At 47.2% G+C, this 14,522-nt stretch overlaps 2 protein-coding genes across 2 annotated transcripts, besides 28 other annotated features; both read right to left on the bottom strand.

Moving 5' to 3' along the window:
* Window positions 1-149: part of a mobile genetic element that runs on past the window's edge.
* Window positions 132-1,837: a mobile genetic element.
* Window positions 156-159: a direct repeat.
* Window positions 160-647: a long terminal repeat.
* Window positions 160-6,900: a mobile genetic element.
* Window positions 379-426: a tandem repeat.
* Window positions 1,824-6,900: a mobile genetic element.
* Window positions 3,208-3,425: a mobile genetic element.
* Window positions 3,214-3,434: a mobile genetic element.
* Window positions 3,241-3,434: a mobile genetic element.
* Window positions 3,244-3,431: a mobile genetic element.
* Window positions 3,265-3,434: a mobile genetic element.
* Window positions 3,313-3,431: a mobile genetic element.
* Window positions 3,505-3,752: a mobile genetic element.
* Window positions 3,505-3,755: a mobile genetic element.
* Window positions 3,508-3,752: a mobile genetic element.
* Window positions 3,535-3,749: a mobile genetic element.
* Window positions 5,103-5,182: a tandem repeat.
* Window positions 6,409-6,900: a long terminal repeat.
* Window positions 6,632-6,679: a tandem repeat.
* Window positions 6,901-6,904: a direct repeat.
* Window positions 6,903-7,840: a mobile genetic element.
* Window positions 7,361-7,382: a tandem repeat.
* A 1,382-nt stretch (window positions 7,841-9,222) lies between the features above and the next one.
* On the bottom strand, window positions 9,223-10,010 carry EKO05_0003449 (uncharacterized protein; the record flags this gene model as incomplete). The annotated part of the gene is made up of 3 exons (XM_038938379.1): window positions 9,223-9,383; window positions 9,476-9,592; window positions 9,695-10,010. The coding sequence occupies 3 exons, from the start codon at window positions 10,008-10,010 to the stop codon at window positions 9,223-9,225; spliced, it is 594 nt and encodes a 197-aa protein (XP_038800821.1).
* Window positions 10,011-11,103: 1,093 nt separating this feature from the next.
* On the bottom strand, window positions 11,104-14,003 carry EKO05_0003448 (uncharacterized protein; the record flags this gene model as incomplete). Its single annotated transcript, XM_038938490.1, has 2 exons — window positions 11,104-12,431; window positions 12,488-14,003. 2 exons carry the CDS (start codon window positions 14,001-14,003, stop codon window positions 11,104-11,106), a joined length of 2,844 nt encoding a protein of 947 aa, XP_038800822.1.
* Window positions 13,474-13,523: a tandem repeat.
* Window positions 13,558-13,600: a tandem repeat.
* Window positions 13,601-13,706: a tandem repeat.
* Window positions 13,892-13,980: a tandem repeat.
* A 286-nt stretch (window positions 14,004-14,289) lies between the features above and the next one.
* Window positions 14,290-14,318: a tandem repeat.
* Between the last annotated feature and the right edge of the window lie 204 nt (window positions 14,319-14,522).

Genomic DNA, 14,522 nt, shown 5'->3' with positions numbered 1-14,522 from the left:
AACTTTAAGCCTCTATCTACAGCATACAAGAAGGAGCTTGCTTAGTTCACTACAAATAGCTATAGGAAGGTCCCTGTAAAGAAGGGCAACTTCTTTAATCTATTCTAGGCTGCCTAGGTGTCTACCTTCACAGAAAAGCTAATACTTAAAGGCTTCGAAGTGTTACGATCCTGTGCCAGGGCACGGCACAAACATAAGTACCAGCCAACCAAGACCCCTGACTCCGCCCTGAAGGAACGAACAGTAGAGAAGGACAGAACAGATAGGGATGTCACGTGACTGCTTATTAACAAGCATAACACACGTAACTGCTTATTAACAAGTATAATACAATATGCTTGTCTATAAGCACCCTTATATATTTTATTAGACTAACTCTAGTTACTTATTAATAAGTAATATATCTTATTAGTATATAGTTAATAGGAATATAACCCTTATAGTTTGTGTTTAACCTTATTAATTAAGTTTGTCTTTAGAATCTTAACCTGCTCTTGAACTAGATAGTCTACTCTGTACTATTTATTATACCCTATCTTTACAAGCTTTACTTAGTTAATAACCCTTACTAATCTAGTACCCGTACTTATCTCTAAGAACTAATAGAATTAGTGCTTACGGTCTTTAACTAAAGTACAACTTTAACATTTTAAACACCCCTAAGATAAGTACTATTAGATCCTGTGCTACCCCTAGCAACTCTACGTCTAGCAACGTTAATATAGACGTAACTGCTACCACTAGCACTATAAACGTTAATAAGCCTAATCTCTACTACAGAGATTATAGCAAACTTAATAACTGGCTTATATAGTAGGACCTCTTCTTCACCTTCTAAGGTAAGAAGGTTCCTAAGATTAAACAAGTAGTCCTTGCAGCTAGCTACATGCGTGGCAAGGCGTTTACCTAGATTAAGCCCTTTGTGCAGCAGTACTAAGCTAGTAAGGCCCTAGACAATGTAGATGTATAGATAAGAGACTTTAACCTATTCAAAGAGAAGATTAAGCTAATCTTCAGAGTCTCCAACAAACTACATATTGCCTGTTGCAACATCTAGAGGATCAGGCAGGACAAGTCAGCCGCCGACTACGCCGCGGAGTTTCAGCAGCTCGCTGCCAACACTGACTGGGACGACACTGCTCTGACCACCATGTTTTGACAAGGATTGAAGCCTAAGGTTAAGGAAGAACTTATGCGCACCAGCGTAAGCACTAAGACCCTTAACAAGCTTATTAATACTACTATTAACATCAACGTACGCCTCTACGAACTCTAGCAGGAGCTCTAGGACAACCTACAAGCTTGTACCACCGTCATTGCTACTAAAAGGCAGCTACTAAGGAACTAGTAGCGCAACAACCTAAACTGAGAACAACAAGGAGGCTGTAATTAGCTAAACACCGGTTGCTGCATCTACAGCAACACTTAGAGTGGATACTTTAGACCAGAAGTAATAGACCTCTCAAACCTTATTAAAGGACCACCTAAGCGATAGAACGAGAAGACAAAAGGGGGCAAGCAATCAGGAGGCAGCAAGGACTGCTACAACTGTGGCAAACTAGGCCACTTTGCCAGGGACTGCCAGATGAACAAGGTTCACTGCCAGTTAAACGTACTTACCTGTGATTACAATGATACAGAAGCTAGTAAATAGGAAATTCTTACTAATAATATAGGACGACTGCTGGAAGACCTAGAGTCTGGTCTAGAGGACGATGACGACTGTATCGTACCTCCAATTCGTGTGGCAACATCTTACTAGGACGCCTAGACAGGCGAAGAAACGGAATACTACTCCAACAATAACCAGCGATACCACGCGGCACGTAAACAAGAGCAATTAGCGAGACAGCGCCAAAAGCGCGAAGACGAAGAAGCCTATTGCTAAATGTGTCAGGAACTCGTCAGCCCTATAGTAGGACCGCCAACAGGAGAATTCACGCCGGAACTCCAAGAGCTCGTTCACTGATTCTGCAAGGAAATCGACGACGGTGAACAGTTCACTAACGACCTGGAAGAAGCTGAAGACCAGCTTTAGTGCAAGCGAGAAACACAGCTCAGCCTAGAACGTATGCGGAAACAGAAAGAAGAACTACTACTAATTAGCCCACAACTATAGTATATCCTAGATTACTAAAACCTAAAACACAGAAACCTTATATAGATAGCATGCACTAAAGACAGATGTATAATCTACTATAACAAGAAGCTTAGTGCAGGATAGTTCCTAGCACAATAAGGCCTCTGTCGCAACCAATGGTACTAGTGTCACAATGACCTGTGTGAACTTTATCTTATTAACAAGCGCTAGAAAGCACACTTTCCTGGTACAGATAACCCACAGGCCACAATACAAATGTAGCTAGTAGTTAATAGAAGTTGCTACAACGCACACTAGCAGAACTGTCTTAATGCAGACTGTAAGAAACACTGCACTACTAAGGAATACAAAGGGTTTGGTAATAAGGAGACTTTTTTAGGCCAGCGCCTACGAGCCCTAGGGATCGATCTATTAATAGCATCAGGACTAATCACCTTATTAAACTACCTATTAAACTAAATAGAGTAGTCTTTTTAGTACTCTTAGACTTAGGAGCACAAGCAAACTACATATTACAGACAACAGTGTTCTAAGCTAGACTTAGATTATATTGTAAGAAACACGCTTATTTGCTCTAAGTAGCTAATAGAGAATTAATGCCAGACAAACCGCTGATTATGTTTGAAGTGATAGCGGCACCCCTACAGATACAGGGGCACTACAAGGAAATAAACCTAGACGTCTTTGCAAAGGCCACGCACAACATTATACTAGGACTTCCCTAGTTATAAAAGTACAATCTAAAGATAGACTAGGCATAAGAAAGACTTTTATTAGAAGGTTGTAAATGCAGCACTAATGCATCTACGCCTACGCAGCGCACGCAGCAGCTGGTAGATAAGAAAGAGATTAACAATGTCTCTTCGACACATAAGACGCGCTAAGATAGAGTAGTTAACTCTGCAGATACTAAGAGACCTACAGATTACAAAGTAAGAGTTAAGGAGGAGAAGAGTGCACCTCCTGCCATCTCTAACGTTTACTAACAGTACGCAGAGATATTTAGAGAAGAGCTTACAGCAAAAGCCCTGCCTAAGCATAAACCCTAGGATTATAAGATCAAGCTCCAGGAAGGAAAGACACTAACTTTTAGGCTACTATACTAGTTATTAGAAAAGGAACTTAAAGTACTTTGTAAGTACATTAAGGAGAACCTTAAGAAGGGATTTATTAGAAGATTAGAATCACCTGCAGGGTACCTAATCATATTTGTTCCTAAGAAGGATGGCAAGCTACAACCTTGCATTGACTTCAGGAAGCTCAATAAAATCACTATTAAGAACCGCTACCTGCTCCCGAACATCACAGAGTTGCAGGACCAGCTAGCAGGAGCTTAGTACTTTACAGCGTTAGATCTACAAGGCGCGTACAACCTTATACGCATAAAGAAAGGAAAAGAATAGAAGACAGTATTTAGGACGCAATATAGACTCTATAAGTACCTTGTTATGCCGTTTAGTCTAACAAACGCACCAGCTACGTGCCAGGAGTTAATTAACAACATTCTAAGAGCACACCTTAACAGAACTGTAGTAGCATACCTAGACGACATCCTAGTGTACTCTAAGACACTAGAAGAGCACACAAAACACGTTACAGAAGTGCTAGAATGCCTAAAGCAGGCAGACCTACAGCTTAAACCTAAAAAGTGCAAATAGCACAAGGAGGAAGTTAAATTCCTAGGGTATATTGTAGGACGACACAGAGTCAAGATTAGTCTAACAAAGGTGGAAGTAGTTAAGACTTAGCAGACGCCAAAAACGGTTAAACAGATCTAGGAATTCTTAGGATTTGTTAACTTTAACTGACGCTTTATTAAGGACTACTCTAAGACCGCAATCCTGCTAACAAAGCTCACGCGGAAGGATACACTATTTAAGTAGGGAAAAGAACAAGATAATGTGTTTAAAGCACTTAAGCAAGCCTATATCGCACCTCCTATATTAATCACATTTTATAGCAGCAAACTAATACGTATAGAGACTGACACCTTAGATCTCGCATTAGGCGCATGTATCACACAAGAAAAGGATAGACTATAGCACCCTATCGCATACTACTCACGCAAGTTCTTAGAACTAAAAGAACGCTACAATGTGCACAACAAAGAATTGCTTACAATTGTCTCAGCTCTAGAACATTAGCAACTATACGCAGAAAGCTGCTTAGAACTTACTATCTATACCAACCACAAGAACCTGGTATACTTCACTACAAGTAAAGTCTTAAACTAACGCTAAGTACGTTAGTCTGAGATGCTTAGACAATACAAATTCAGGATACTATACACTCTAGGCAAGAACAATAGTAGAGCTAATGTACTTAGTTAACAACACAACCTTATTAGAGAAAAAACAATCAACCAGTTCGTAGTGCTAGGAATCAACGACGATAGATCACTAGGACCATTGCAGCAGCTTAACAACATGATGCGGATCGAAATCGACCAGCGCACCACATCAGATGTACTAGAGGAACTTCAGGACAAAGTTATTGCTAATTATTACAATAACCTGTTACACAGACACCCTAGAATTACATACATAATAGAACTTATTAAATAATACTATAAGTTTAGCAATATAAAGGACAAGGTTACTAAATATATTAAGAATTGTGTTAACTGCCAGCAAAATAAACATAGCACACACGCAAAATACAGAGAAATGCAGGCAATAGAGCCGCCAACCGCACTATGGACGAACATCACGATAGATTTTGTCACACAGCTACCTACCTTAAGAGACCCTGTTACTAGGTACAACTACGACTCAATCTTTGTTATAGTTAACAGATTCACTAAGTACGCCAAAATAATACTGTTTTAACATAGTTATACTGCAGAGCAGCTTATACAAGTGTTCCTAGATTAACACATAAGGCATTACAGTATACCTAAATTAATTATTAGTAATTAAGACAAGCTCTTCATGTTAAACTACTAGACTACGCTCTTAGCAGCTATCAGTACCAAGAAGAAGCTTTCAACAGCCTATCATCCACAGACAGATAGACAGACTAAAAGAACAAATTAGACTATAGAAACATACCTACAGATATACAGCAACCAGCAGCAAGACAACTAGGTTTTGCTGTTACCTATAGCACAGATTGCATACAACAACAAATTGTTAGAAGCAACAGGAGAATTACTATTCTTCCTAAATTATAGGATACACCCAAATCTCTTTACTAGAAGTCTGGACACACTAATTCAGACTAAATTAGTAATATCCTTAGTAGCAAGACTAAAGGAAGTGCACAAAAAGGCACTAGAAAACATTAGTAAGGCTTAAGAACAAGCAATCTTATATGTTAACCAGAAAAGAAAAACAGCACCTTAGCTAAAAGAGGGGGATAAAGTCTATCTCCTTATAAAAAACCTTTGCACACAAAGACTAACAAAAAAACTAGACCACGTTAAAGTTAGACCTTTTTTTATTTCTAAGCAGATAAGCCTAGTTAACTATAGACTTAATCTGCTAAAGGATGCAAAGATCTACCTAGTGTTCCACATATTGCTATTAGAACCAGCCAACCCTAGAACGCCTATCCAGGAAAACTTCTATTATTAAGCTAACAGCAAAGATAAATAGGAAGTTAAAAAAATAGTAATATATAAGGGAAATGGCAATTAACAAAGGTATCTAGTTAAATAGTTAGGATACCTAGACTTAGAAAATACATAGGAACCACCTGCGCACCTTATAAGTTGCTGCTGATTGGTACGTAAGTACTATAATTCGCAACAGACTCTTTAATTAAACCAAGAACGCCCTAGGTAGCTGGCGAGGCACACATGCCAATGGACGCTGCAGAACAGTCAGGATTAACTTCCTTGGCCAGGTCTAACTTGCCAGCCTTAACTATTCCATTTGCTAAACACAGCGCCTTTTGCCGCACGCGTTTATTTGCCTGTTTTAGGATTTTCTTATTACACAACAATTACGCAATAACAGTTATAAGAAGTAACTTGTCTTCTTCTACCTTTTTCTTATACTCCTTACAAGTCTTATCTAATAACACCTAAGACATATTTACACATGGCTTACCAGCCTTTATACACTTAGCACACTTTAGACCTTTTAGACTACTAGGTATAATAAAGCACTTATAGCTGCTAAAGAAACAACAATTATAAGAGACTTTAGTAGGTGTATTAGCTTAGCAGATTTCTGATGCAAGACAGATATTGCAGGCGTGCAAGGACATCTTAACTTACAGGTTACTAGATACAGAGATTGCAGATTATATAAAACTCTAAAAGACAATTATATAGTTTAAGAATAAACTAAAGAGGAAGGGGGGATAGTGTTATAATCCTGTGCTAGGGCACGGCACAAACATAAGTACCAGCCAACCAAGACCTCTAACTCCGCCCTAAAGGAACGAACAGTAGAGAAGGACAGAACAGATAGGGATGTTATGTAACTGCTTATTAATAAGCATAACACACATAACTGCTTATTAATAAGCATAATATAATATACTTGTCTATAAGCACCCTTATATATTTTATTAGACTAACTCTAGTTACTTATTAATAAGTAATATATCTTATTAGTATATAGTTAATAGGAACATAACCCTTATAGTTTGTGTTTAACCTTATTAATTAAGTTTGTCTTTAGAATCTTAACCTGCTCTTAAACTAGACAGTCTACTCTGTACTATTTATTGCACCCTATCTTCACAAGCTTTGCTTAGTTGATAACCCTTACCGATCCAGTACCCGTACTTATCCCCAAGAACCAATAGAATCAGTGCTTACGGTCTTTGACTAAAGTACGACTTTAACACGAAGCCACTAGTATCTTACCCCTTAACCCCAACAAAGTCCTTACTAGGTTTACTAACAACGTAGCTAAGGCCTTAGATACGTTATTATCCAACTTATACTACAGTAGAGAAGACTAGCTTAAAGTACAGTTGCTTATTAGGTTAGCAGTAAAGAATAAGCGTAGTAAGGAGGCAAAGAAGCTAAGGCGCTTACTCTACTATATCTTAATCTAAAACAGCATACTCTACAATAACGTATAGGGGCTTAAAAAAGCACTAGACATTAAGAAGAGGCAGAGCAAAAAGCCTAAAAAGCTAGACCTCTAACAACGGCAGGAGTACCACAGTAGTGCTGTGTTTTGGTCCCCTAGCAAGCGGCGTGAAGCTAAGAAACGCTATAACGTGTTTAAGCGCCTAGAGATAGAGGAGGAGCTTAAGAAAATTAATAGGAAGGAGCTTATACACGCTAAGAAGCTGGTTAAGAAGAAGAAGAAGAAGGAGAGGCGTGTGGCGCAAGAGGCAGCTAAGGTGGTGCGTGAGAAGGAGAAGGCTAACGCAGCAAATTAGAGAGCCATACGTCAGGCTAAAAAGCAGCGTTAATAACAAGAGCGCAACGCTGCAAAAGCTATAAAATTGCCTTAAAAGGGTAAGAGGAAAGCTTTATAAGCAACCTAGCCAAAAAAGTGTTAAAAACGTGGTCCTAGGGATAATGTTAGTAGTTATGGTCCCCTATCGCCGTCCCCAGCTCCTCTACTCAAAACCACATTACGTAGCTGTAACGTTAAGTTACTAGCAAAATTTAAATAGTACATCTTTTTTATAAGTAATTAATTACTACTACACTACAAGATCCTATAATAATAGCTATTGTGGGTGGTTGTACAACCTTATCTATTTTTGAGCGTCAAGGTGGTTTCCGGGCGTTGCGCGACTCCGGGCGTTGCGCGCACGGACACGGTAACGTCGACGAACCCAGGGTCCACTGATCATCGTTGCATTAATTGGATACTCAAGCGAAAGTACCCCAACTGAACATCCACGCCTCAGCCCAAGTCGATTGAATACGAGTCTTGACTTCCACGTCACATGGACGCTTGTGAGTCGCGAGCCGCTTTACGAACATGTCCGGATTACTACTCCAGGGGTTGCGATGCAGGCTGACGCGGGTTGCCACGAATGTTGACAGAGAAGCGAGCAAGCAGCGGCCACACCAAGAGCTGAGCAGTCTTCTCACATGCAAACACCATCACTCCAATGCCACCATTCCGTCCAGCTGCCAATCTGGGGTCTTGGGATGCCACGAGGCTGCACAAATAGGCTTTTGAGATCTGATATTATACAGCGGAGAGCGTGTCCCAAGGCCGGCATGTCACCATGCGCTCCTTCGTCAGCCGACCTGATAAGCCCATCCAGCAGCAGCCGCCCAATTTACCTCGCCCTATGCCGGCAGACAATCGGAGCCTTGCCTTGACCAGGATCGGCTACTCAGCCGAAATCGATAACAGCATGTATTGCTCACTTGCATACTGCGGGGCAATGAACACGTGCTGGCAACTTTGCAGGAGGCACCCCTTCCTCACGATAAACATGGTGTATGCACACTTTGAGGAAGTAAATGCGATCTTAGGGTAGGTATCTGATGCCTCACCTGCTGCGTCGACACATCGACCTACAAAGTTGGCATCTGGGCAAAAGGTGGATCCAACGCCACGGCTGTTTTGCAAGTGAGCTTCAGTATCTCTGTATCGCAACCAAGGCAAGCATGACTGCTACACGAGACGACTTCCTTGTATTTCTTGACATGCACTGGAATCTGAGCTCAGTTACAGGAAGTACACCCTATCGAGAAAACCACAACACATCCATCCCAACAAACGACGAGACCATTCAACCAGAACACACAAACCCTAACCCCCCCAACTGGCTCATCGAGCAACACTGCAGTTGCAACAGACTTGTTGATCAATCCATTCAAAAATAACGTCTATCCGACACTAAAAGCAATATCTAAAGATCAACAATAAAATTTCGAGGTCTAGGGGATATACACGTAGCAATAAAGCCATTCTCGGATCCGCGCCCCACGAGCTTTCTTTCCACAGCAGCCTTTCCCTTGAGCGATCCAGCATCGCCATCCATTACTTCACCACCATGCTGTCTCTCTTTCTCTCTCTACACATACTTACGTGTTCTCCTTCACGAGTTCCCACTCACCAGCTCGTGCATCCTCACCTTCTACGTCTCTCCATCCTCTTCTCTCTCCATCCGTCGCGCAGTGGCCTGCTCGTCTCCTCAATCTTCTGCGCGCCCGCCACGATTTGCGGAATCAGAGATTCAGCACTCTACGAGCCGCCCTCGTTGTTCTTCTCATCAAGACAAATACAGAGTGCTGCTACCAGCGCCATATCCACGCCCGGCGCAACCGTCACGCCGTACGTCTGCTGACCGAAGAAGATATCCTTACCAGAGAGCAGTTTGCGATTGATCCGGGCCACGACGACATCTGCGGTGGTTCGTGAGTACCAGTTGGACGAGTAGAAAGTAATTTTTTTTTAATGAAAAAAAAAAAGATCATAGGAACGGACTTCTACTTACTGCCCTGCGCCTCATCCGTGATATCGGCCGTCGTGTCGAACCAGTTACCGCGCATGGTGAGGACTTCCTGTTTGCCCGACTGCGAAGTGAACGTCGCGGTAGCTTTCGATCCAATCACTACATGTCATCAGCTTTCTTCTCCCATCATCGCCCACCACCTACCCGCGCCCAGCGAAGAAGAAAAGAAAAAGACGTAAGGAAAACAACAAACAAACTCACGTTTGAAACCACTCCTCACCTCCATAATCTTCTTCCCGTTTGCATCATCGACGCGAAAGGTGGTGTGGATGTGAAAGTGCTCCTTGACAATATCAAACAGATGGTTCCCTTGCTCGTCAAACACCTTCTTCCGCCCGGAGAGGCTCAGCACCTTGCCCTCGACGCGCAGGATCGGCGTGCCGTTTGCGAGCTTGATGTGGAAGTCGTCGCCGGTGAGGGATAGGACTTTTTCTTTCAAAACGAGCGTTTCGGGCCCCCGCGCGAAGAACTGCGGGAAGATGCCGACGGGGGACGGGACTTGGGGGAGGTGTGCCATGCTGTTGGTTTGGTGGTATGGTTTCGTGTCGATGTATAGGTGGGTAGGTAGGATGGTGGGGGGAATGCTTTGTTTGCGAGGTTGAAGGGGAGGTGAGATTCGTGGGTCTATGAAAGACTGACGTGCGCACGCTTATATGTCTAATGTACGTTGTTGGATGCGTGATCGTGCCTTGCTTGTCTCTACCGAGGCTGTGCAAGCTCAGCCAGTAACGCGGGGCTATGGCCAGGACTTGGCTGGTCACGCCCGGCGGAGATGGTGAGGTTGTGTACTCGAGTGGATCGAGCTGGGTGGAGCATAGCCACACGATCGACAAACAGCACGCCTGACCCTTCACTAGCTCTTACTTCGCAAGACCACACCAGGTGAGCGCCAAGCGGAGTCGCGATTACCTCAAGACGAAAAATGCCCAATTCGGATACAGGTGGTGTGACGTTCATGACGGTGCATACGGATTCGCTCTAAAAGATGCTTCCTATGGGTGATCTATTTGAGATGGCAGTCAGGTCAGGAGAGTAAAAGAGTGAGTGTATGAATTGTTTATTGTGTTGATTAGGGAGGGAGGGTGGGTAAGCCCAATAGTCTATGCTAAACTTACTTTCGCACAATACAAACAAGAAATGAAGGGCGAGTTGATATCCCACATGCTTGGCAACGAACAACACCCTGATTCTAGTGAGCGCTGCTATTATAAAAGAGAAAGAAGGGAGTCGGAAAGTAGCTCCAGTGTGCCTATGCCAATGCCGATGATGTAAAAACGCTCGATGATGCAAATAACGCCTTGAAAAATATCGAGACTCTCTGTTCCCATTCCTCTCCCTTATCTTTTACGACAGGCCCCAACTGCCTGTGCTCTGCCTCGACCTCTTCGACTTCGTTCTTCTTGGTACGGTCAGGTGGGTGATACCGAAGATATCCGGACCTGTCAATCTATGACCAAGTCGGATTTCTTGGGACCCAAGCTGAGCTACACCAGGCGGTCCAACTGGATATCGCCCCGGGCTTCCTCGTCACCAATCGCTGCGTTGCAAGGCGCATGACGGCGAGGCTAGTGCTACTGGTTAGACAGACGTGAGCGAGCGCAGCCACTCACTTACTTCTCTCCAACCAACAACTCAGAGCCAGGCACGTTGTGACCAAAGTCCAGGATCAGCGTGCGGCCATCTTGGCTGGTGGCGACCACACGGCGGTAATCGCTCTTGGCAGAGAGGATCCAGCTTGTTGTCCAGTTCTTGTAGACAGCGTACGTGGCACCGGTCTCGTAGTCTGATACCTGAATGCTCTGGTCATATGAGCCGGATACTATACGGCCGTTGAAGGCATCCAGGAACAACGAGCGGACGAGGCCCTCGTGCTTGACCCGGCTGTGGACGAGGTTGCCGGAGTTGGCGTCGAACTTGTACACTACATGGTCGTTACCGCCAGCCAGGACGTACTTGGCGTCATCAGAGAACTCGACGGCAGCAAGGCCACGGTCCTCGGATGGGAAGTCCTTGATGGAAGCACCGGTCTCGAGGTTCCACAGCTTGGCCATGCCATCTCCGCTTGCAGAAACGAGAAGATTGCCACGGAGCTGGACGGCGTTGACAGGACCACGGTGACCCTTGAGTGTGCGAACGCAGACTCCAGTTTTGCGGTCCCAGACCTTGATCATCGCGTCTTTGCTGCACGAGATGATGTACTTGTCATCCAGACAGACATCCAGCACACCAGCTTCGTGACCGCGGAGGCGGTACATGGGAACATAGTCGTCGCCGGTGATGTCCCAGACAATGCAGGTGTAGTCGGACGAGCCTGTGACCATGATCTCGTGATCGTACTGCAAGCACAGGATGGATGCGTCGTGGTAGTCGGCAGGGACGTGGTAGATGCGGTTGCCGGTCTTGGTGCCGTTGACAGAGGCATGGCTGATGACGCGCTCCGAACGCTCCTCCATGGGTGCAGGTGTGTTGAGGGTAGGGCGGTGGTTCGGTCCGCCGTACACCTTGATACACTTGTATGTCTTCAGGTCCCACACACGGATTGTGCGGTCACGAGAGCCAGTGATGCACTTGTTCTCGTCGAATTGGCAGCAGTACACGCTGTCTGTGTGGCCGTTGAGGTAGACGGCGGCGGGCGTGCCGGCCTTCCAGCGCTTGTTGATGGTGCTCCGTGCAGAGTACATCTTCTTCCAGTCCTGTGCGGGGGCGGGCTTGCCATTGGCTTGCTTGCCGACACCGGAACCGCCCATCTGGATGGGTGCGGGCGAGACGTGGACTTCGGGCTCGTACTTGCGGAGGAAGATGTTGCGCCAGACGTGGCTCGAGGTGGCGTGTTCGTTCCAGTGCCGGGAGACTTGTTCTGCGCGAGCGAGCGATGTGGCGTCGAGGCTGGAAAGAACGGCGGTTGCGAGTTCTGCGGGAAGACGCTGGAAGGGGTCGGCTGCATGACTGATTAGCAGGGGTGAAGGTAGGAAGACTCTGGTGCACCCGACTTACTCATCTTCTTGTCGGCAGCACTGTCTGTCCTAACAATAGGCGAGGAGCACGTCATGTCGACGCCGCTCTCGTTGTCGTTGAAGTCGACATCGCAGATGTGGGGCTTGTCCTCGTGGATGAGGCCATTGAGGAAGCGGTGCGTGTGCTCCTGCTCGCGTCGCAGCTGGTTCAGGCGGCTCTCGTTGGCAGCGGCGGCCGACTGGCGTGCAGAGGCTCCGCCCATGAGTTGGGCTGTCAGGAGCGATGTGTGGTGCTGGGGGGCCTTTGACGATTCGCCGGCAGCAAGGGAGGCGGCTGGTTTCCTGCGCATGGAACTGAAGCGCCTGAGTGAGAAGGTCTTGCTGGCGCTGGTAGGGGAGGGGGCGAGGACAGGCAGCGAGGGGATGCCCGAGTCGGTGTGCGGCAGGGGTAGACGCTGTTGCTCTGAGCTGGGCTTGCGGGCCGCGGTGGACGAGGGCAGGCTGTCGATGAAGCTCTGGATGGAAGCTCTGCGGTGGCGTGAGGGTGCAGCCGAGGCGGAGGAGAAGGAAGATAACCTCCTGCGGCTCTTCTGGCGGGTGAAGGTGCCCGTCAGGTTGCCCAGTGCGCGGGATAAAGCGCTTTCACCGTGGGCGTGGTGGTCGGCGCCCTCGTTGACGGCGTCGAGGGCCATGCCGTACTGGTCGCCGTAGTAGTTGACGGCGCTGAAGGTCTGCGAGGCGGTCCGCTTCATGGTGTGGTCAAAGGGCGTCGTGGGGGTGGTGTCGTCTGAGGCAGCAGAGGAAGTCTTCGGACGGGAGGCCAGACTGCGATGCATTGGAGCGTCTGGGACTGCTGGCAGCGGTGCAGCAGTGCGCGGTGCAGCAGTGCGTAGTGCAGCGGTGTGCACGATGCAGGCCGGTTCCAGGGGCCGAGGGCGGATGGAGGCCGAAACGCGCAGCGAGTCGTGGGCGTGCAGGGAGAGGAGACGGGCTAGGTGCGAGACTCTGGGAGCCCGGGAATCCAAAGAGCGTGGAGCGTGGAGCGTGGAGCGTAGAGCGTAGACTGTGGAGCGTGGGCCGTGGACTGTGGGCCGTGAAGCGTAGAGCGGTGCAGCAGAGCAGCGGTGTATCACAACAGCAACAGCAGCAGCAGCAACAACGACAACAACGACAACAACGACAACAACGACAACAACGACAACAACGACAACAACGACAACAACGACAACAACGACAACAACAACAACAACAGCAACAACAGCAATAGGCGCGCGCAAATGAACGGGGCAAGGGAGCGACGGCGAGCGTGTGTGGGCTGCAGACGGGGCAGCGCAGACGAGTGGTGGTGACGACGTGCACGCAACAGAAGAGCAGAGAGCAGACCGTCGTTGGATCACGAGTGTTTTTATCTGCGCTTGCCGGGCTTTGGGCGCGCGCATTGCCCCCAGCACCAGCACCAGCACCAGCACCAGCAGCACCCAGCAGTCCCCAGCAGCGCCAGCACCAGCACCAACACCAGCACCAGCACCAGCAGCCTGGCAGCGCCCATGGTCCATCAGAGCCAATCTTTGCCGCCCCACCGCCCAAGGGCAACAGCACGATCGGCGCTGCTAGTTTCTGCCGTAATGTCCCTCGCCGGCCTCTGCCCCTAGTCGTTCCAGCGCTGAGGCGTTGAGGCGCGGAGCCACAGACAGGCACAGACACTGGCACAGGGAGGCACTGGAACACCAGCCCAATCGGCCGTCTGCATCACCCCATCAAGACAATCCGCACTGCCTCACCCTATCAAGACCATCTGCACTGCACCACCCTATCAAGACCATCTGCACTGCACCACCCCACTGCTGTGCTGTGGCTCTGCTTCTGCTGTGTGCTCGCGCCCTCACCGCTCCCACCGCGCCCACCGCTCTCACGCTGCGCGCCCACCCCACGCCCACACAGCTCTGTCACAAAGCACAACACTCGAAACCCTCCAAACCCCCGGCTAACAGCCTAACATGAACATCCACATGGATCCCCAACCGCCCACCATGGAGCCCGGCCGTCCACCGTGGTTCTACCGCCTCGTCTTCCTC

Source organism: Ascochyta rabiei, chromosome 5, assembly GCF_004011695.2.
Source record: "Ascochyta rabiei chromosome 5, complete sequence".
Taxonomy (NCBI): domain Eukaryota; kingdom Fungi; phylum Ascomycota; class Dothideomycetes; order Pleosporales; family Didymellaceae; genus Ascochyta; species Ascochyta rabiei.
The sequence above is the reverse complement of the archived record's forward strand: the minus strand, read 5'-3'. Positions and strand labels throughout refer to the sequence as shown.